Source organism: Doryrhamphus excisus, chromosome 2 (assembly GCF_030265055.1).
Source record: "Doryrhamphus excisus isolate RoL2022-K1 chromosome 2, RoL_Dexc_1.0, whole genome shotgun sequence".
Lineage (NCBI taxonomy): Eukaryota > Metazoa > Chordata > Actinopteri > Syngnathiformes > Syngnathidae > Doryrhamphus > Doryrhamphus excisus.
Window position 1 is genome coordinate 11,543,528 of NC_080467.1, and position 20,451 is coordinate 11,563,978.

At 47.7% G+C, this 20,451-nt stretch overlaps 3 protein-coding genes across 4 annotated transcripts; 1 reads left to right on the top strand and 2 right to left on the bottom strand.

Moving 5' to 3' along the window:
- Positions 1 to 1,653: 1,653 nt before the first annotated feature.
- Positions 1,654 to 11,390, bottom strand: cwc27 (CWC27 spliceosome associated cyclophilin). The gene is made up of 14 exons (XM_058056675.1): positions 11,009 to 11,390; positions 10,815 to 10,911; positions 10,615 to 10,727; positions 10,378 to 10,521; positions 10,208 to 10,306; positions 10,033 to 10,136; positions 9,879 to 9,948; positions 9,729 to 9,808; positions 9,623 to 9,653; positions 9,436 to 9,545; positions 5,599 to 5,699; positions 4,116 to 4,225; positions 3,930 to 4,039; positions 1,654 to 1,936 (listed from the first exon to the last, which is right to left on the bottom strand). Exons 1-14 carry the CDS (start codon positions 11,048 to 11,050, stop codon positions 1,774 to 1,776), a joined length of 1,374 nt encoding a protein of 457 aa, XP_057912658.1. The 5' UTR covers positions 11,051 to 11,390; the 3' UTR covers positions 1,654 to 1,773.
- Positions 11,391 to 11,450: 60 nt separating this feature from the next.
- Positions 11,451 to 19,243, top strand: ppwd1 (peptidylprolyl isomerase domain and WD repeat containing 1). Of its 2 annotated transcripts, XM_058056642.1 has the most exons (13): positions 11,451 to 11,659; positions 11,856 to 11,958; positions 12,047 to 12,150; positions 12,234 to 12,354; positions 12,433 to 12,880; positions 12,946 to 13,136; positions 13,201 to 13,390; positions 14,571 to 14,752; positions 14,825 to 14,906; positions 14,967 to 15,149; positions 15,225 to 15,364; positions 18,737 to 19,013; positions 19,116 to 19,243. In XM_058056642.1, the coding sequence occupies exons 1-12, from the start codon at positions 11,533 to 11,535 to the stop codon at positions 18,777 to 18,779; spliced, it is 1,914 nt and encodes a 637-aa protein (XP_057912625.1). In that variant the 5' UTR covers positions 11,451 to 11,532; the 3' UTR covers positions 18,780 to 19,013; positions 19,116 to 19,243. The 2 variants fall into 2 exon arrangements, with proteins under 2 accessions (XP_057912625.1, XP_057912633.1); XM_058056650.1 differs by lacking the exons at positions 18,737 to 19,013; positions 19,116 to 19,243 and having other exon boundaries at positions 11,453 to 11,659; positions 15,225 to 15,634.
- Positions 15,421 to 19,913, bottom strand: trim23 (tripartite motif containing 23). Its single transcript, XM_058056663.1, has 11 exons — positions 19,765 to 19,913; positions 19,157 to 19,319; positions 18,719 to 18,840; positions 18,382 to 18,660; positions 18,129 to 18,311; positions 17,656 to 17,871; positions 17,444 to 17,578; positions 17,258 to 17,387; positions 17,071 to 17,181; positions 16,826 to 16,950; positions 15,421 to 16,749 (listed from the first exon to the last, which is right to left on the bottom strand). The coding sequence occupies exons 1-11, from the start codon at positions 19,894 to 19,896 to the stop codon at positions 16,570 to 16,572; spliced, it is 1,776 nt and encodes a 591-aa protein (XP_057912646.1). The 5' UTR covers positions 19,897 to 19,913; the 3' UTR covers positions 15,421 to 16,569.
- Positions 19,914 to 20,451: the final 538 nt, after the last annotated feature.

Genomic DNA, 20,451 nt, shown 5'->3' on the forward strand with positions numbered 1-20,451 from the left:
ACTAAAGGCCCGAGATGGACGTCTCTCGGAAGACTTTAGGCCCGAGATGGACGTCTCTCAAAAGACTAAAGGCCCGAGATGGACGTCTCTGAAGACTAAAGGCCCGAGATGGACGTCTCTCGGAAGACTAAAGGCCCGAGATGGACTTCTCTCAGAAGACTAAAGGCCCGAGATGGACGTCTCTCGGAAGACTTTAGGCCCGAGATGGACGTCTCTCAAAAGACTAAAGGCCCGAGATGGACGTCTCTCAGAAGACTAAAGGCCCAAGATGGACGTTTCTCTCGGAAGACTAAAGGCCCAAGATGGACGTTTCTCTCGGAAGACTAAAGGCCCAAGATGGACGTTTCTCTCGGAAGACTAACGGGCCAAGATGGACGTCTCTCGGAAGACTAAAGGCCCGAGATGGACGTCTCTCGGAAGACTAAAGGCCCAAGATGGAAGTTTCTCAGCTGAGCAGCGACTCTGGTGTCTCTTTCACCTTCTTCCCCCCAGCCAGGCAGGCAGGCAGGCAGGAGGTGTCCAATGATGACAACCAAACCAACCTTTTGACATCCAAGCAGTCACTTGACTGATTTCCACTCTGGAGGAAGGTGTTGATTGACAGCATTCCAGGGTCAGAGGGGGCCATCGTCGTGGTCTTCAGTGGACTTTTGAAAATAATTATCGGGAATAACCTGAGAAAATCCTTCACAAGAATTCCAAAACCCGGCGGGGTCCGTTTGGCTTCTTCATCCATCATAGACCATGAGTGTCGTCAACAGCAGGGGTCTGACCCCTACCCCCGTCCTTCATGAGGACAGGAACGCTCCATCTTCATCCATTCCTAGACAGCCTCGGCCTGCAGACACTTTCTCCCAAAAAAGGTGACAATATCAGATTCCTACTTTTTTTCCTGTCTTCCTGCTAGCAAACAACTTGACCTACTTCTCCAGCCGCTGACCCAATTTGCTCCAATTTGCTACAGTCGCTAGCGAGACTCAACGATTGTGACTTCCTTTCCTTCTGGTTCTGGTGTCTCCTACCAGGAAGTGGATTGTGTCGCACTTCCTGTGCATGAGCAACACTATCCTTGCCAAGTGTGAGCGCCGGCAACTCCCGTACGGCACAGACAAACATTGGGAAGCGGTGGAATCACCCCGCCCACTTGGAGCTGTAACAGAGGCGGGCCGACACCCGTGTACGATGACCCCCACACTCAGTTCCATCGTTAGCATGGCTAACGTCCCGACATTCGTATGGGCGACAGGTATGGGTTCTTAAAAAGCATCAAACTCCTCCATGACACATTTGGCGACTTGCGTCTGCTTAAGACCAGGTCCTGCCTCCAGGGCGCATGGTGGCACCTGTTTTCAATTAGCGGCGGCTAATGTAACATTAACTCTGCTTCCTGTTCCATATGAGCATTTAAGCAGAATCCCAGAAGTGTGGTTAAAACCAAGAAGAAAGAAAGCAACAGCATGCTTGCCAAAGGCAGCTCCTGGTCACACGCGGCGGCGGCGGCGGCGGCGGTGGTGGTGGCGGATCAATTACTCCAAAAGCAGCAAAGTCTTCGGTTTGACCTGACCTGGACGGTGCGAACGTGGAGGAAAATGGAGGAAAAGACAACAACGAGCACAACGAAGACCACAGCTAACACAGAAAACAATCATTAGGTTGCTTGTTAGCACGCGTGTTTATTTAGCACACGTTGCTCGCCAACATCATCACATGACGACCATCGCCATGACAGTCCGCATCCTAAATCCTGAGCCACGACCTCGACCCGCCACATCCTCACCTCTTGGCCTTCTTCTCCTTCATTATTTTCTTGCTCTCCTCCCGCCGCCGCTTGTTGACGGGGTTGCGGGGGTCGTAGATCTCGAAGGTGTCCTCGTCCTGCATGTTGGCGTCTTTGACTTTGTGGGTCTGCTCGTCACACTGCAGAACGTGGCCCAGCCTGGACGGGACCATCAGAGGCGGGGTGGTTAAAGGCTGGCAGCATTTGGATTTTACCGCAAAAATAACTGACATTATTTGCTCCCGTAACTGAAAACCACTGAATCCAGTCTGCAACTCACACAGCTGCTACTTTAGCATACGTTAGCATGTATCTTACCCGCTTGTTTACAAATAATACTTTAGCATACATTAGCATGTATCTTACCCGCTTGTTTACAAATAATACTTTAGCATACATTAGCATGTATCTTACCCGCTTGTTTACAAATAATACTTTAGCATACGTTAGCATGTAGCTTACCAGCCCGTTTACAAATACTCTCGCACACGTTAGCGTGTAGATTACCCACCCATTTACAGATAACACTTTAGCATACATTAGCATGTAGTTTACCTGCCCATTTACAATACTTTAGCATACATTAGCATGTAACTTACCCACCCGTTTACAAATAATACTTTAGCCTACGTTAGCATGTATCTTACCTGCCCATATACAAATAATACTTTAGCGTAGGTTAGCATGTACGTAGATTACCTGCCAGTTTACAAATGATACTTTAGCATATGTTAGCATGTAGCTTACCCACCCATTTACCAATAATACTTTAGCATACATTAGCATGTAACTTACCCACTTGTTTACAAATAATACTTTAGCCTACGTTAGCATGTATCTTACCTGCCTGTATACAATAATACTTTAGTGTACATTAACATGTAGCTTAACTGCCCATATACAAATAATTATTTAGCCTACGTTAGCATGTATCTTACCTGCTCGTATACAAATAACACTTGTAGCTTACCTGCCACTTTACAAATGATACTTTTGCATAGGTTTGCATGTAGCTTATCCACCCATTTACCAATAATACTTTAGCAAATGTTAGCATGTACCTTACCCATCCATTTACAGATAATACGTTAGCATGTACTTTACCTGCCCAATTACAAATAATACTTTGGCCTACGTTAGCATGTATCTTACCTGCCTGTATACAAATAACACTTTAGCGTACGTTACCATGTACGTAGATTACCTGCCAGTTTACAAATGATACTTTAGCATATGTTAGCATGTAGTAGATATTTTTTAAATATCTGTATTTCTTTTAAATACAATATATATATATATATATATATATATATATATATATATATATATTTAAAGACAATATACTACTTTATTTCAGCAGCTATTCTATAAGATTATATATATCGATATTTGGTCCATATCGCCCAGCCCTGGCGGCCATCTCAGCTCGTTCACCTACCAGGAGGAAAGAGGCATCTCTCGCTAATGTCACCGGCGGACCCCCGCTCTGGAAAGCAACGTGACGCATGGAAAAGCATCGGGCCGCCGTGCAAAGCTACAGAAGCCATATTTATTTTCTTAGCCTTTCCTCACTCAGAGGGGGCGGAGCCAATTTGGGGGGGGCAGACACAGATGGAATAGTTTACCTTCTGTGGCCCAGACTTGACTTCCAGCGTCTGACCTGTTGTAACCCACACGGAGTGGCACACACTTCCCAATGCTGTTTTTCTAGCTGCCCCCCCCCCCCATCCTTCCTCGTCTGCCTCCTCTTCGCCTACCTGGTGGGAGAGGCTGCCCGCGCCAACCGGCCCCCCACCCCACCCTCCGCTCATGGAGACTAATGGCAACAGCAGATTGTGTTATTGTAAATCTCTGGCTCACACACATGGTATTCATTTCAAACTGGACCGGCAGCCGCCGTACGCTTCAGATCTGCGCTGAAAAACAGAATCTGAGAGCAGAAGGCAGCGTCAGGACCCATTTCCTGCCGGCGGCGGCGGCGGCGGGGTGACGCACATACGTACTCCACGTACCCTCTGAACTTTGGCACGCATTTAGCCGCAGACGTAAAGTGAACAGAGGCAACACGAGGACAGGTGGAGTAATGAGCCGCTTAGACCAATCACACGCCACGAGCCCTGGCTGTGGGACCTTCATAGGAACCCTCACTTACCAGCCTCTGTCGTCATCCTCGGCAAGCTCCTCCTCGTCCTCCTCCACCTCGGGAGCGTCGTTGATGGCCGTCGACAACTTGGACTTAAAGCGGTTGAGCAGATCCATCGTCTGGCGAAGAATCCAAGTCCAGAATGGCTGAACCTCATAACCTTCTGACCCACAAGCGCTAGTAGAACTTCCTTACCTGCTCTTCTCTGCCCGAGCCTTTCTTCTTCTTGCCTTTCCTCAGCTCCTCGTACTTCTTCCTCTCCTCCAGATACTCGGCGACGGCCTCGCTGGAGGGTTTTTTCACCTCTGGTGGAAACGGGAGAAACATCATGACCAGGATGTGAGCCGCATATCTGCTTTGGTGATCTTCATGAGCTGAGAAATCCACTCAGGCAGGACGGGACTTATCAGAAGGACAGGCTGAGCATCTTTGACAGATGAGCTCAGCCAGACGTGTCAGGCCTCATGATCGCACAGCAAAGAGAAATAATACGAGACGCGGCACGGTTGGGAGTCATCTCATCTGGGATTGACATTGCTCGGCGGGAATCCACTCACGCTCGCCAAGGAGATGAAGACGTAGTGACCCCTCACTTCATCTTCCTTCACACTTGACCTACATTGCAGACGAGCCGCTTTCTACACAATCTTTAAGTGGGAACGCAACCGCCGCTCACAGACGCCGCATGCATGCCTCGCTCTTAAAGGGACACCGCAGTCATCCCTCCTTTATGGTAGCGCCTTGGTCCCACACCCCAGCACCTTCAATTCATTAAGGATTCAATGCTCATACACGGAATATCTTGGTAAGATTTTATGATGTACGCCTTTTAGTATTATTAGAGACCTCTGGACATGAATTAGCACCCCTATGGTCACCTTTGCATTCTATTATTCATTCTTTGCACAACATTGCTTCCATTTCTTCTACAGTTAAGTAGCCAAAGCTGCGCTAAGCTAATGACTTGGAAGCTAATGTCTTGGAAGCTAATGTCTCAATCTTTTGTATGATTACTGCCCCCTTAGTGACCACTTGTATTTCCATGTTTGGAGCTCTAATTCATTCATTCATTTTCTACCGCTTTTTCCTCACAAGGGTTGCACGGGGGGTGCTGGAGCCTATCCCAGCTGTCTTCGGGCGAGAGGCGGGGAACAACCTGGACTGGTCGCCAGCCAATCACAGGGCACATATAGACAAACAACCATTCACACTCACATTCATACCTATGGACAATTTGGAGTGGCCAATTAACCTAGCAGGTTTTTGGAATGTGGGAGGAAACCGGAGTATGCGGAGAAAACCCACGCATGCACGGGGAGAACATGCAAACTCCACACAGAGATGCCCGAGGGTGGAATTGAACCCGGGTCTCCTAGCTGTGAGGTCTCCGCGCTAACCACTAGCCCACCGTGCCGCCCCAAGCTCTAATTAGGTTTCATATTAACATTGAATCCTCCATCCATCCATTTTCTATGCCACTATTTATATAGTATATACACTATATAAAGCACCTTGGATGACCTTGCCTCATGAGGAAGGTTGGTGGTCCTAGCGCCCACTTAGATGATCTTCATGCTTCCATGGTGGTGGTGTTCAAGTAGGCCTCACTGCTCTCAGCAGGATGTGCTATTTCTTTAAAAAAAAAAAGTTATAAAAGAGCCAAAAGCGGGCCACATACCTTCCTTGACGTCCTCCACAACAGGCTTGGGTCCATCTTCTCTTTGCTTCAACGCCTTCAGCTCCTTCTTCAACTGGCGTACTTCTTTGCGCAACTCTTCACTGGGGAGGGAGGAACATGTCCAAAACGTTAAACACACCAACAAACCAATTTTCATGACATGACATGAGCTGCAAGCAATGGCCGCTTCCTGACAGGAAGTGCTGCGCCAGTGGTGGAAAGCACGAGGCAACCATCGCTGGACCGCTGACCCACACCAGGCGGATCGGGTCTTTGTTCCGGCTGAAACCCGTACCGGTTTACACTCTCCCGTGTAAGCAACCAATCTGGGATAGCCCCCCCCCCGCAACCACACAGCCCACCCGCTTGGCAGGCGGCCCCAAAGTCCAGTACTTCCTGTCTGCCTGGCATGACGCGTGCTGGTGCCGCCCCCACGGTTGCAGGTGTCCTGCTGCGGAGTGATGGTGTTTGGACACCTGCGTCTTCTCTTTTGCACGGACAACAGACGTCTGCCCCCCCCCCCGCCCCCCGCACAAACATGAGGAGCATCTCCAGACTAAACAATGACTGCCTTCTGACGTCTGCTTCTCCCCTCTGGCCCTAATCCCAGCGGTTTCTCTCGGGACATCCCATCCCGATCCCCACCGAGAATTGTTTCAGGCCCCTGTACAAAATCGCAGCGTGATGACTCCGCCTCCTCCCAAACGCCACAATGCATCAGCATGGCCGTACTTGGCTCTGCTGGACCACCCCCCCCCCCATCCATCAGGTGTTCTTCAGGTTCTACTTACCACCTTGGTTTCCTACCGGCTTCCCCCTAATGACCCAGCTAGTGATGCGGACCACTAAGCTGGAACAACACCACCTCGCCTTGGGGTGGGGAGGCTGGGGGGGGCATGCTGCGGCTTGGGCCCAGGCCAAGCAGAACTGTGCACCGCAGAGGCCAAGAATCCAAACCTCAAGGCAAGAATTTGCATGACTCTGCACAGCCACCCAGACCCACACATACAACCCGCCAAGGGTCCCGGCTTTTACAACCCCCCCAAAAAAAAACTCTCTCTGGTCGCCAAGATGCCAGACAGCAAATGCAAACATCTGCTAGCAAATGCTAAGCGGTTAGCCACAGTGTTAGCTATGTGTATGGTATACCATCTAGGTACACAGTTTCTACGTATACACCATAAAGATAGAGAAAACATTCTAGACGCATCTATCTACCTACACTACTATTATAGACTACTATAGTGTATTTATAGATTACCATAGTGTAGTATTCAGTCCAGGCTGGTGCTGGTGGATGGGGGTTCTGTATTGATTTTCATCTTTGACATATACTGACGGTATTTGCTCATATTTTGGCTAGCTAACAATAAAGTTAAAATCAAGCACATAGCGTATGAAGATGATTTTTAGTATGTGATGCAGAGTATAGCTTAAACACGGTTAAATACAAACACATAGTTTCACAAGTACTGACAAACTTAGTGTGACCCTTGACACCACACACACACACACACACACACAAGAGAACTAGAGTGATGACCAAGGCAGGAGATATCTGGTATGTATGATATGGTTTGTTTACAGCACAAGAAATCGCAGAACGTTCCAGATGTCCTAGCAACATCGTTTCGTGATGCTGAAACCAGGGCGACGGCACGTGCCGATTGGTCCAAGTCTTGCACAATCTTGAAATGTATAAAAAGCCGTGCAGGGAAAGAAAGGGTGCTTTTTTGCAGCTGCGCTGTACTAAGACCCGACTTACTGTTGGCATACAGGGAATGCAACTAAGCCCGGACGTCTGTATTAGATATAGTTTGTATAGCAATAAATACTATTAATATATTTTCTTCTGAGTTTTTTAATGAGGTTTTCATATACCGGTTTGGTTCTTTAGTGTGCCCATATCCTCAATTCAACACCCATAAGGAGATCGCTCGGAAGTAAGGGAGGTCGAGATTTCCTTCAATACGTAAATAACATAATTACGTGACTGTGATGTAGGTAGGATTTGCTGATGTGTTGGTGACCAGCTAGCGTGCTGCTAATGCTATTTCCAATCTGTGACAATCCTCTCAGGGTGTTGTTTATGAGACGGCCTGTCAAGCGCTTGCTAGTGTTGCTATATGGTGCATTGATTCTTCACAGGCTACCTTACAGATGTATGTCCGAAGTGCAGCCAGTGGCCCGCAGCATCTTTTTACATGCCTTTTAGAAAGTAAATGATTTCATTACTCGGGGAATGCATGCTGTAGTATCGAGTAACAGTATTCTCTTTCCTTGAGCCGAGGTCTCGTGAGATGCGCTGACTGTGCACGCTTTCAAACTGGCTTCCACTTAGAAGCCAGAAATTCCTCCTCAAATTGTGCAAGCCGAGCACTTTTGCTGCATTTCCGAGACTCCAAACTCAACTGTTCCAGACGTGCACGTACGTCTGGATGCCTTTGCATCCCCGTGCGGGGCCGAGATATGCTGCACCGGGCCCTGAGCTCCGTAAACCTGGCAGCGTCTAAACATCCACCATCCTGGAGCCAAGCGCTGGATTATCTCAAGTGCTTTTCCACACACACACACACACACACAGAGTTGAGTGCGTGTGTTGTTGTGAATCTCTGCAAGGCTTCGGTGTCCATAGGAGCCCTCACGTAGTGGTGTGGACCAGGCATGCCTAATGACCCACTTAGGATGAATGATGATGATGCAATACTAAAAAAAAATAAAGCTCGTAGGATGCCATGTCTGAACCTGGGAGAGTCCCTCACTCCGCAGGTGTGTGTCCTCCTCCCATTCAGAACACAAGCACTGGCCAAGCAAGAGTGGGGGAGGGACGGTTCATGGTGGGGTGTTAGGACACCCTGACCCCCCCACCTCCCCCCTTTACAACAATGTCCCCTTTGTGCAGGACCAAGAGTGTACCTTGCAGCCTGTTCTGTGATAGCCTGCCAAGACAAACCACTGTGTTGGGTTTCACTTCTTGTAGCAAAACAATCTCTGCTTGTGTTTAATAAACTACACTCAGTCGGCTCCGTGCCTGGCTGTCAGTCTAGCGCACACACACACACACACAGTTTATCCCATTAGCGCTAATGAGAGGGGTAGGCTTGATGATGCATGTTGAAAGCTACCTGCTGTGGAGATGACTCTCTCCCTCATCAGGTGTTCTTTTTCTAACCCCCCCAACATTATCACCTCTCATGCACCTGCGCTGCCACCCGCTTCCACTTCAGCACGCTCAGCCATGAAAGCAGCCAGAAAGCTGCTGCGCGGATGTTACCACCAACACCAACTGAACATTATTCAGTACCTGCCCAGGCACTCCAAGTGCAAAATATGAACAATAATTATGTGGAATATGGCTGCTGGGAGACTCCTTAACAAGATTCGTATATTTGCTAATATTTCATAGTATGAATAGAAATACAAATGCTTTTATTTACCATATGTTTTCGTTATTATTATTACCTCCAGCAGGTGCAGCACGGAGGTTATGTCCTTGTGGTGAAAAGTGGTGAATGGATTTGGAAGAAATATTGTTGGAAATAAGATATGAAAGAACTGATTACGTTTTGGGAGCTATCCTGGATGATGCAGACTGATCCAAAAAATGGAATGGATTATTTCTGTATTTTGATATGTTCCCTTTAAAAGAAACAATTCATCTGTTCTATGAATATAATAATATTATAAATTGCACTGTGTTAATGCTTTAAACATCATTTGGTAATGATCAGCTAAAGAATGGAGAAGTTGTTTAAGGAGAAGGCAGCTCGGCTAACAAAGATCAACAGCGCCCCCAGAAGGGCATCACTGTGTATTACAAGTGTTGAGATGCGCTACCTCCGATTGCTCTTCTTCCCTCTTTCTTCGTCATCGTCAGGCTCCCTCGCTTTCTCGCCTTTCTGCAGCTTCGCTCGGACCAGCTCCATTGTCTTCTCATCGCTGTCATCCTGTAGGAACACGGCCATGATCCCCCCCCCGACCATGAGACGAGCGCTCCGCTTCAGCATCGTCAAGCCCGACTTACCTGGGATTCATCTGCAGATGCCTTCTCTCCTCTTTGTAAGGGAAACGTGTTTCAGTGTCAAAGAAGAAGAAGAATCGAATCTTCATTTTTCCGTCACTTTGCTTACTTGTCCACAACTGGAACGGAGCTCAGTCTGGGGTCGTCCTTCAGGAGGTCGTGACTGCTTTTGCTTTTCCCCTTCAGGCTCTGAGGAAATGAGACAACATGGTGGCGAGATGCTGACGCAAACATGGAAGCTTGTGTGACGGACTACTACCTGACTGACTTGATTGACCATCTCCTCGTCCTCTTCAGCCTCCTCCCCGAATGACAACAGACTGAAGTTCCTACAAAAAAAAAAACAAACAAATAATGATAGATGCCTGGCCCTCTCTGCCGTTGAGTACATAAATACACTTTGATATGCTCACTTCGTGGCTTTTGACTGTGATTTCTTTCCTTCTTCCTTATCTTTCTCCTTTTTTCCCTTCTTTGTTTCCCGAGGTTCAATGTCATCAAAAGGTGAATGCAACACCTAAGAGAGGAAGAGCAGATACATCCCATCTTGAGCATCGCAACATGTCAAAGATGCAATCAACGTCTTACTTCAGTGGTTTTTATCTTGTGAGGATTTAAAGGCCGTTCGTCGCCATCACACTCCACCTCCGCCAGCCTGAGCATGTTATACACCGTGTCCCCCGTCACCTGAAAGGAGACACCTTTAGGATGGACGCGAAGCCTGTCACGAGCAAGGAGAAGACATCGCCAACAATCACCTTGCCGAATATGGTGTGTTTGTTGTTGAGCTCGTCCGCGCGGCCCAGAGTGAAGAAGAACTGACTGCCGTTATCGTGCGGCCCGGCGTTCGCCATGGCAACCAAACCTCTCCGATTGAAGCGCAATCTGGAGTGAAATTCATCCTGAGGGTGTATGCGAGGACAAACGTTACACCCGATACATTCTGCATTTAGCAAACAAAGCTTCATGTCGGCTGGATGGAACACCAGCACAACCTTGAACGTCCTCCCATATATGGACTCTCCTCCTGTCCCGGTCCCAGTTGGATCCCCACCCTGGACTATGAATTCAGGCACCACTCTGTGGAATTTGGTTCCATCGTAGTAACCTGAGGACGTTAGGAGAGTAGAACGTTTTACTTGTGTAAACACATTCGCATTTCTTCATCTATTTCAAGATAACTGGGCATGTTCACCTTCCATACACAGTTGCACAAAGTTCCTGCATGCTGTAGGAGTTTCCTTGGCCCACAGCTCGATGTCAATGTCACCCGCAGTGGTCTTCAACAAGACCTTCAACAGATAATGTAGTGAATTAGTTGGGAGATAATGCGCATACAGACATAAAGAGTTGAACATGTGTTAGCTGCTTGTAGGAAACGGCGCTAACCTTTCCATTCGTGGGTGGTTCTTGAATATAAATATTGCTCATTTTCCCCGCGAAAGATGCTGCTTTTCTTGTTGGAACTAATACGAATGTTCACCGAAACGTTGCACAATAGCAGTAAATATTGCTTAATTAGTTAGCTCGTCCACGGACTTAAAGAGTCGTGATTATATGCGCCTCTCTATGTTTACGTCCTCTGGGTCTACTTTCAAGGGGGAGTCGATCATATAATCCGTGGTGATTATTTGCTTTTCGAAAATATATAAGAGTAAAAAAAATTGCTTAATTATTTTAAGAATAAATTATATATTTATGCTGACTTATAATGAGTATCGCAGCATGAGTTTTAAATAGAATATTAGCAGCAAGCAATCTCGCAATGCCCCTTAATAGGGTAAGTTGGTTTGACCCAAGTGTTCTGTGATAATCGTCCCCTGCGAAACAGCGAAACAAGTAAGTTCCTCGGGTTTAGGCGCCGAACGGAAGTGTAGCAATTTGGGACAGGACAAAACGGAAGCTGGACAACAATGGCGGCAGCTGAAAATAATGTGGAACTGAAACGAAAAGGCGATCAAACTCAAGGTGAAGATGAAGAAGAGGAGGAGTGGGTCGGGCCCATGCCGAACGAGGCTACTAAGGCCAAGAAAAGGAAAGGTTGGTGTGTTTATTTAATCACGAAATAATGCTTCCATTCCTTGCAATAGAGTTCATGCTGCATCGCGGTATATTGTAACTTCAGTGACGACTAAACTTTTTCAATAAAAATATACCAAGTGTACAGTGCGGCTAGTTTTGCCTTTTTTATAGCATTCGTCTGACAGGATACTACCAAACTGTTGTTTCTTCCCAGTGCTGGAATATGAACGAGTCTATTTGGACAACCTGCCTTCAGCTGCGATGTACGAGAGGAGCTACATGCACAGAGATGTTATCACACACATTGTTTGCTCCAAGTGAGTCATGATTCATCTTCAATGCTATCGTGAACATCTCAGCAAGCTCAAAACAGTGACTGAATGAAAAGATTGTTGATCTTTTCAGGACAGACTTCATCATCACGGCCAGCCAGGATGGCCATGTCAAGTTTTGGAAGAAAAACGAGGGCGATGGAATTGAGTTTGTCAAACACTTCAGAAGCCATCTGGGTGGGCTTTTGTTGGTAAATACTGTTGGGAGTCCGCAGGGGTCCGGTTGTTAACCGTACATCCTGTATTGTTTTTGTGTGCAGGCATAATTGAGAGCATCGCCGTCAGCGCTGAAGGAGCCCTTTTCTGCTCTGTTGGCGACGATCAGGCCATGAAAGTATTTGATGTGGTCAACTTTGACATGATCAATATGCTGAAGTTGGGGTGAGTCCAATCTACATGAAGCTGAAGCTTAACGAAGAGGTGAATATTTGTATTTATTTGTTTGCTACTTGGCTGTAGCTTCCACCCCGGGCAGAGCGAGTGGATCTACAATCCCGGGGATGCCATTTCTACAGTCGCCTGCTCGGAAAAATCCACAGGAAAGATCTCTGTGTACGACGGACGGGGGAGCAACGAGCCCCTGCACATCTTCGACAAGATGCACTCCTCGCCGCTGTCCCAGATCCGCCTCAATCCCAAATTCAGGGTCATCGTCTCTGCGGACAAAGCGGGAATGCTGGAATACTGGACTGGTCTGCCCAATGAATTCAAGTTCCCTAAATATGTTCAGTGGGAGTACAAGACAGACACAGATTTGTATGAGTTTGCCAAACACAAAACCTACCCCACCAGTTTGGTGTTCTCACCCGACGGGAAGAAGATGGCCACCATGGCGTCTGACCGGAAGGTCCGAATGTTCCGCTTCCTCACGGGAAAACTGATGAGAGTGTTTGATGAATCCTTAACGGTAAGTTCTTGCAGCTTTTCAACTCAGCTGCCGACGAGGCTTAACCACACTATGGCCTTTCCCAGATGTTCACAGAGCTGCAGCAGATGAGGCAGCAGCTGCCCGACATGGAGTTTGGTAGGCGCATGGCGGTGGAGCGAGAACTGGAGAAGATGGATGGGATCCGTCTGACCAACATCATCTTTGACGAGACGGGCCACTTTGTCCTGTACGGCACCATGCTGGGCATCAAGGTCATCAACGTTGAAACCAACAGGTGTGTCTCCTCATGACGCTCAGAAACACCGGCCCAAATCTGACACCTTTCTTTTTTTTCCCAGATGTGTACGGATCCTTGGGAAGCTGGAGAACATCCGCGTGGTCCAGCTGAGCCTCTTCCAGGGTGTGGCAAAAGCCATGCAAGTGGCGCCCACCGTGGAGATGAAGGCGTCGGATAATCCCGCATTGCAGAATGTGGACCCGGACCCTACTGTGTTCTGCACCGCATTTAAGAAGAACCGCTTCTACATGGTAGGTAACAGATAGGGATCTTTCAATCGGGGTTTTATGCTGCTGATCCCAATCATCCATGAGTGAACTCGGCCGATACTGATACCCATCCCATAGGTGAAGCGTAACATCGTCACCAAGCTTTTTTTCTTGTGAGAGAACATGAATATGTTAGTAACCTCACCCAGGAAGTTGTATAGCAGGGGTCTCAATTTACTTGGGGGCCATTGGAGCTAGGGTCTGGGCGAGGCTGGGCCGCATCAGGTTTTCCAAAAAAAAAAAACAGAAAAATGAATAAACTTTGCTTTTGTTCCGATTTTCTACAAGAAAAGCTCTGATAAAACATTCCACTGTTCTCAAATATCTTATTTTTTATTTTTCTACACAAAATAAGATGAAAAATAAACAAATCAAGAATAAAGAAAATAAATTAATCAGTAATAAATAAATATAATAATAATAAAACACCAAATAATAAAAACTTAAACCACATATAGTTGGTGGGTAGACAAATTATTTTTTTCAGATTAAAATTAACAAAGCATTATTAGAGCCCTGTAGACATGACAAAACACGACTATAGTCACATTTATACTCTTTTTATTTACAACATATTGCGCAACTGCAGGGTCTTGAGACACATGCTAACTCGCAAACTAGAGAGCTAGCGACCTAAACGGTAGCCTTCAAGTTATTTCCTTTAAACTTAAATAGCCAAAGACTTACCACTTCCACACGGATAGGGAGGATAACTATTAACAGTTTTTTAACCTTTAACATGAACATTAATCAAACGTAATAATTTTTTCTGGGTACATGATACCATACGGCATCCATATCAAACTTGCTCGGGCCGTACTAACATTAAACTTTCATATCAAGGCGGGGGCCTCAAACTAGTGTCCTGCGGGCTCCATTTGGCCCGCGGGCCGCGTGTTTGAGACCCCTGTTGTATAGTGTCCCTGCATCATGCCATAGCTGTATTTACATGCGCAAATTAGCTAACAGTTAGCATGCTAACACCTAGCAAGATAGCACTTTATATACTGCCCAGGCAGTCGTATAATAGGGACCTACATCATACCACATCTGTATTTGCATGTAAACATGGGTAAGTTAGCTAATATGCTAACAGTTAGCAGATCTCTGCTTTGTAGGCATGCCCATAATTATGTTAATTATTTTTTTTACTATCTCAAAGTTCTCAAAGAGGGAGCCCGAGGACACCAAGAGTGCCGACTCGGACCGAGACATCTTCAACGAGAAGCCCTCCAAGGAGGAGGTGATGGCCGCCACGCAGGCCGAGGGCCCCAAGAGAGTGTCGGACAGCGCCATCATCCACAGTACCATGGGAGACATCCACATCAAGCTGTTCCCTGTGGAGTGGGTGGCCACGAACCAGCCGTCAACACCATCATCATCTGGAAGTCATTCTAACAGACTCTGTGCTAACAGGTGCCCAAAAACGGTGGAGAACTTCTGCGTCCACAGCAGGAATGGCTACTACAACGGACACATCTTCCACAGAGTCATCAAGGTGTGTGCTGCCCATTCCCCGGCTCCGCAGTAGTGGACCTGACCGACCTCCTGTGTGCAGGGCTTCATGATCCAGACCGGAGACCCCACAGGCACCGGTATGGGCGGCGAGAGCATCTGGGGGGCTGAGTTTGAGGATGAGTTCCACACCACCCTGAGGCACGATCGGCCCTACACACTCAGCATGGCCAACGCAGGTCCCGCCTCCAACGGATCGCAGTTTTTCATCACCGTGGTGCCCACGGTAAGTCAGCACAACATCTCCAATAAACGCCAACGCCCTGCTCAAGTTTAACCGCCGTCGCCGTTGTTTTTCCAGCCTTGGCTCGACAACAAGCACACGGTGTTCGGGAGGTGCACCAAGGGCATGGAGGCCGTCCAGAGGATCTCCAATATCAAAGTTCACCCCAAAACGGACAAACCGTACGAGGACATCAGCATCATCAACATCACCATCAAGTGATTTGCATCCTTTCTTTTTACACATCCAAAAACTACTAAACCATCTGAAAAAGTCCCAGGCAGACAAAAATCTGGTCGATGAATTTATTTTCCATCATCACAATATCAATCATTTACAAAAGTCATCACGTCGGATGCTAACAAGGTTTTCATCCAGGCGCATTGTGCTTTCACATTTTTTTTTTGCAAACTATGTGGAAAAAGGCCTTTCACAGCCACATTTATGGTAATATACATACAGTATATACAGTATTATTTCATCCAGGTAGTAAACATCACGTAGCAGTTAATCAACTCAAGGAGTGTCATTTCACATTACGTCACGGAAGGCTGAGAGGCTTGGTTTGTAGCAAGATTAATACTGGGGGGGGGGGGGGGGTGCTTAAGAGACGGCAGAGTTCAACTGGCAGCAAACACGTGCTGTTGACCCATTTCACGTGCAACAAAGCAAAGCCAAAAAGAGGCTGAGCCGGCAGCATAAATATATATACTGTACATAATATATCAGCAGTAAACATTGTTCTGTAACAGAGAGCACAACGTTAAGACCAAACACAAGTCAACACACACACACATGCTGCTATTGCTGCCATCCCTGCACTCATGTATTCATGAAGACATCGGAAATACACACGTTGATAGCATGACCGTCACCTGTGGAGTTCTTTGGGCCAAAATGAAAAATTTTCCATGAAGTCAAAGTAACAAATGTATTAAATTGTCCATTAATTTATTCAATTGCAAACTAAATAATGATAACCCTTATTCATTATTCACCTTGATGGCTGACTGATATTTATTCATGTAAATGGCATGAATAATAAGTCCTTACATACTATAAACATTGGAAAATAATTCCAGTCCACATTCTTTATAGCTAGATTTGAGTCGACAATGTAATAATACATTTAAAAAAAAATTAATAGGGAATTTTTCATTTTGGCACCAAACTCCTCCATAGTCCCATAGGGTGGTTATGATGTGTATATAGCGGAGCTTATTGGGAGACAAGAGCTTCAATGACTCACTGTCTCCCCCACGAGGAGCAAAGCGGTAGTACAGGTGGCTTTTTCAAAGCATACCTTCAAGTGTCGGAGCTGTTCACAGACCAGACCTCCATCTTTGCAGCGACATCAATCCAGCGATGTCACATGCGGTGCGTGGGGTTGGGTCGGGGGGGGTGTTTCAGGTATGTGGACATATTAGGCAACATCGAGGACGCCAGCAGCCACCAGCTGCCTGGAGAGCCAATCCAGCCCCTCGTGGAGGCCCATCCCGCTGCGGGCGTCGCAGCCCTGGATGTGCCAGCTCCTCCCACAGCACAGCTTGTGCAGGCTCAGCAGCTCCGTCATCTCCTCCACAGACACCACGCCAGGCACGTCCTACCAAAGTCAAAAGCACAAGTCCTGACCGTGTCGCTCAACTCCCTAGTCTGCCTAGCGACAGCCTCCATGCTACCTGCTTGTTGGCGAAGATGAGGAGCAGGGCGTCTCGGAGCTCCTTCTCCGTCAGCAGTTTGGCCAGCTCGCTGTGCGCCTCCATGAGACGATCCCGGTGGCTGCTGTCGATCACAAACACCACGGCTGTGCGCATAGAGAAAAAAAGATCAGGCTTCGCTACACATCTTGAAAAGATTGTTACAGGCCTGAGAGATGTAAGTTTGTATTTCTACTCGATGTAGAATAGGAGTGCACAGATGATACCTTGAGTGTTGAGATAGTAGTGTTTCCATAGTGGTCTCAGCTTGTGCTTGCCTCCCACGTCCCAGATGGTGAACTTCAAGTTCTTATACTCCACTGTCTCCACGTTGAAACCTTGGTTTATAATTAATAATTATAATTTGGAGAAGATGAGTAGGAGCAATAGAAAGCAGCAAGTTGTGCAGCGTACCGATGGTGGGGATGGGCTGCATGAACTCATCCTGCTTCAGCTTGAAGAGGATGGTGGTTTTCCCAGCGCCGTCCAGCCCCAGAGTGACCACACGGATCTCCATCTTGGGGCCAATGTGGACCCGGTTATCCTGAGAAGAAAAGACAGAGTGGATCGTTCTGGGTTTACTGAGACCACCTTGCCTACCTTGGTGAAGGTGACCGGGATGCCGGCGTCCAGCTGGATGTGGTCAGCCAACTCTGTGAACTGATGCTGCTGCTTCTGAAGCGTCTCCAGCAAACAGCTGATCTCCTGCTTGGCCAGCACCACCCTGCAGTCGTCCTGCCGCAGCGGGAAGAGGACGTTAAAGAAAGCGTGTCTCCCAAGGCGGTCCGTCGGGAGATCTGCCATGCTCCCACCTGCTGAAGCGTCTTCTCGCAGTGCAGGCAGGCGGTGGACACCTGGGACAGCAGGATGGTCATGTCCTCCTGCTGCTGCCGCAGCCAGATCAGCCTCTCACGCACGTGCGCGTCCACCACGCTCAGCGCCATCTCCTCCTGCCGACACAGCGTCTCGTGGAGGTCGGCAAAGTAGGCGCGCACGCAGGAGCGAGCGCTCTCTGCTGTGCCGGGAACCTGAACGGGGAAAAAGACCATTAAAACTAAAGGATGCAGAAGGTCCTGATGTAGCCTGGCTAACTTCTAATACAAGAAATGAGAAGGCGGTTCCTAGTGTGTGTATTCCTACAGTCAGGCTTTGCTACACGTCTTAAAATGAATCTGAAGCAGGAGATGAACAGGCTAAGCTAGCATAATGTGTTGAAATGCGAGTGTAATGTTAGCACTTTAGCTCACATAGCTATGCTAGCGTTTGGGTAGTGATGGATTCTTACGTGTTCCGTATGCGCCATACCGACGCCGTCCTCCACTATCTGCTCGCCACCTTCTATTTGCTGCACAATGCCCACCAGCTTCCTGGAGTACTCGGACACTTCCTCTGTGAAGGTGCGGATGCAGTGCGCCATATCCAGGATGGATGCTCGGATCTGATTGGCCTCCGTCTCCAGGACGGCGTGCTGAAAGCCAAACACAGTTAAGTTGGTGCAGTGTGTGGAGAACGACGGTGAAGAGGCAGGCATGGATGACCTTGTGTCCTTGGTGCTTGCCGTACTCCTTGCACACGCAGCACATGAGCGGCCCCGGCTGACACGCCTCCTCCAGACACACAAACTCGATGGCGTGGACCTGGTGCTGGGGGCACAGCGTCTTCTCATGGGGCTTGTCGGCCAGCGGCACGCGACGGTGCTTGGCCAGCGTGCGGGTAGAGTGGGTGAGTTGCGAGCACTCGGCGCACAAGTGGGTGGCGCACACCGTGCAGTACATGCTGGCTGTGTGGCTCTCGTCCTCGTCGCAGCGGATGACGCACTGGAGCGAGAGGGAGGATGAAGACAGGACGCTTCCCGGGCCGTTTTGAACGTCTTACCTCTCCCATCCCTTTCAGAGCATCCTCCGCCATGCCCGACTGGTTGCTGGTGCCATTCTGAAGTCGTTCCAGAAGTTCCAGCAGGGCAAAGTTCTTCTTTAGACCCCACACTCCAGAGTCCCCTGGACACAGAAAAAACATTTCACGTTAGCACCAAAATCTATGAAGTCCATCGCCCCTTGACTTCAGACAGAAGATGAGCTCAAATGCTTGCTTTCATCACGTCAAGAAAGAAAAACCCAGGCTAGATGAGCCCAGCCCCGTCAACCAATCATTGATGTGATATGAGTTGAAGGTAAGAACATGTGGTGCTCACTTGTCCCAACACACTTGAATACACCACAGTTGAAAGACAGTACTACTGTACGATAATACACAGAAATGTATTCTTTTGAAGGACAACAGCATCTGAAGAGGTCTGGAAGGGAAAGCGCTCACCCAGCTCGGTGACCTGCCTGTCGAAGGGACAGCGGACTGCTCGGCCGTGGAGGGGCAGCCGGGTCAGGCAGTCGTGGCACACGGTGTGTCCGCACAGCAGGAGGCGGGGGACCTTGTCGCCTTGGAGGGAGAAGACGTCCTCGCAGACGCCGCACTCCAACACCTGAGTAAAACACACACAAGGTCAACCACACTGCACCGTCCCATCAATGCATCCAGTGCAACCTTTCACACTCGCATATGACTCCTGATAACGTTATGAATTGACATTGTTAGTGTTACTTCTTTTACGAAATTGCGCACAGACTGCGTGCGTCAAAAGTGCGCACCTTTCGGGATGCGGGATGCCACATCGCTTGCCAAGACGCTAAGTAGCATTGTTAGCATGTAAGCATCCACACTACATCTCATTGTGCTTCACCTTGCCTCGCTATTAACAATCATTTTGACATTCGTGTTACTCAAATGTAAGCTAGATGACCTCGATGATCTCCGTAGCATCCATGAGCCACGAAGGCAAAACAACAAGAAAACAATGCAACCAACGCCATCTTTGCTGAGTGACGAGCTTTGTTTCGCTTTAAATTAAAAAAAAAAAAACATCCCACCTTGACTGTGCCTCCGTTCGCACCCCTGCCGTGCCGGACGCAGGGCTCCATGGTCGTCAGGGCGCCCTGCTTGTTTATTCCTGCGGCAGAGACGGCCATTGTCCCGACAGCTGCGCGGAGCCGACTGAGCATGCGCGGAAAAAGCAGCTCCCACCTTTCCATTACACACTTCCGGCTTTGCCTTTTTAGCGACACACTAATAATATTAATAATACAGTAATAATATTGGTATTTTTTTTCCACACGAGATTTTTATTTCATATCATAGACGGAAAGACAAACATTTAAACATAATATATATAAAGGCCGGTCCACAGTACGTCCGTAAAAACAAAGTAGCTCATACAGAGCATTTTTAACTTGTTTAACATGCTGCTTTTTAACGCATGTCTTTATTTATGAGTATATCATTAATTTGTTGGTGTAAAATGTGAATTTACATTAAAATATTAGTGAAGAGAGAGGCCAGGCCGGCATGCTGCTGACCCCAAGTGGACACAGTACGCAACTGCAGGTTTGGAAGAAAGTAGGAAGTGTGGGAACTAAAGATATGGTTCTAATTGACCTTACAACTACTGCATTATTAAGATGATAACTCTAATAAAGGGTTATTAATAACACAACTGAAATCTTTTATTTAACATGCTTCTGCTTTACATGCTTACATGCTTCTGCTATCATTTATCA

What these genes read in the sequence shown, in the direction of transcription:
- ppwd1 (XM_058056642.1), top strand. Translation starts at nt 11,533, where the DNA reads ATGGCGGCAGCTGAAAATAATGTGGAACTGAAACGAAAAGGCGATCAA. An exon ending in ATCAAGCTGTTCCCTGTGGA is followed by an intron (nt 14,753 to 14,824) that starts GTGGGTGGCCAC and finishes CTGTGCTAACAG; the next exon opens with GTGCCCAAAAACGGTGGAGA. An exon ending in TCATCACCGTGGTGCCCACG is followed by an intron (nt 15,150 to 15,224) that starts GTAAGTCAGCAC and finishes TTGTTTTTCCAG; the next exon opens with CCTTGGCTCGACAACAAGCA.
- cwc27 (XM_058056675.1), bottom strand. Translation starts at nt 11,050, where the DNA reads ATGAGCAATATTTATATTCAAGAACCACCCACGAATGGAAAG. An exon ending in CATCTGCAGATGAATCCCAG is followed by an intron (nt 9,546 to 9,622) that starts GTAAGTCGGGCT and finishes GTGTTCCTACAG; the next exon opens with GATGACAGCGATGAGAAGAC. An exon ending in TGTGGAGGACGTCAAGGAAG is followed by an intron (nt 4,226 to 5,598) that starts GTATGTGGCCCG and finishes CGTTTCCACCAG; the next exon opens with AGGTGAAAAAACCCTCCAGC.
- trim23 (XM_058056663.1), bottom strand. Translation starts at nt 19,896, where the DNA reads ATGCTCAGTCGGCTCCGCGCAGCTGTCGGGACAATGGCCGTCTCTGCC. An exon ending in CTCTGAAAGGGATGGGAGAG is followed by an intron (nt 18,661 to 18,718) that starts GTAAGACGTTCA and finishes CTCTCGCTCCAG; the next exon opens with TGCGTCATCCGCTGCGACGA. An exon ending in CTACTATCTCAACACTCAAG is followed by an intron (nt 16,951 to 17,070) that starts GTATCATCTGTG and finishes CTATGCGCACAG; the next exon opens with CCGTGGTGTTTGTGATCGAC.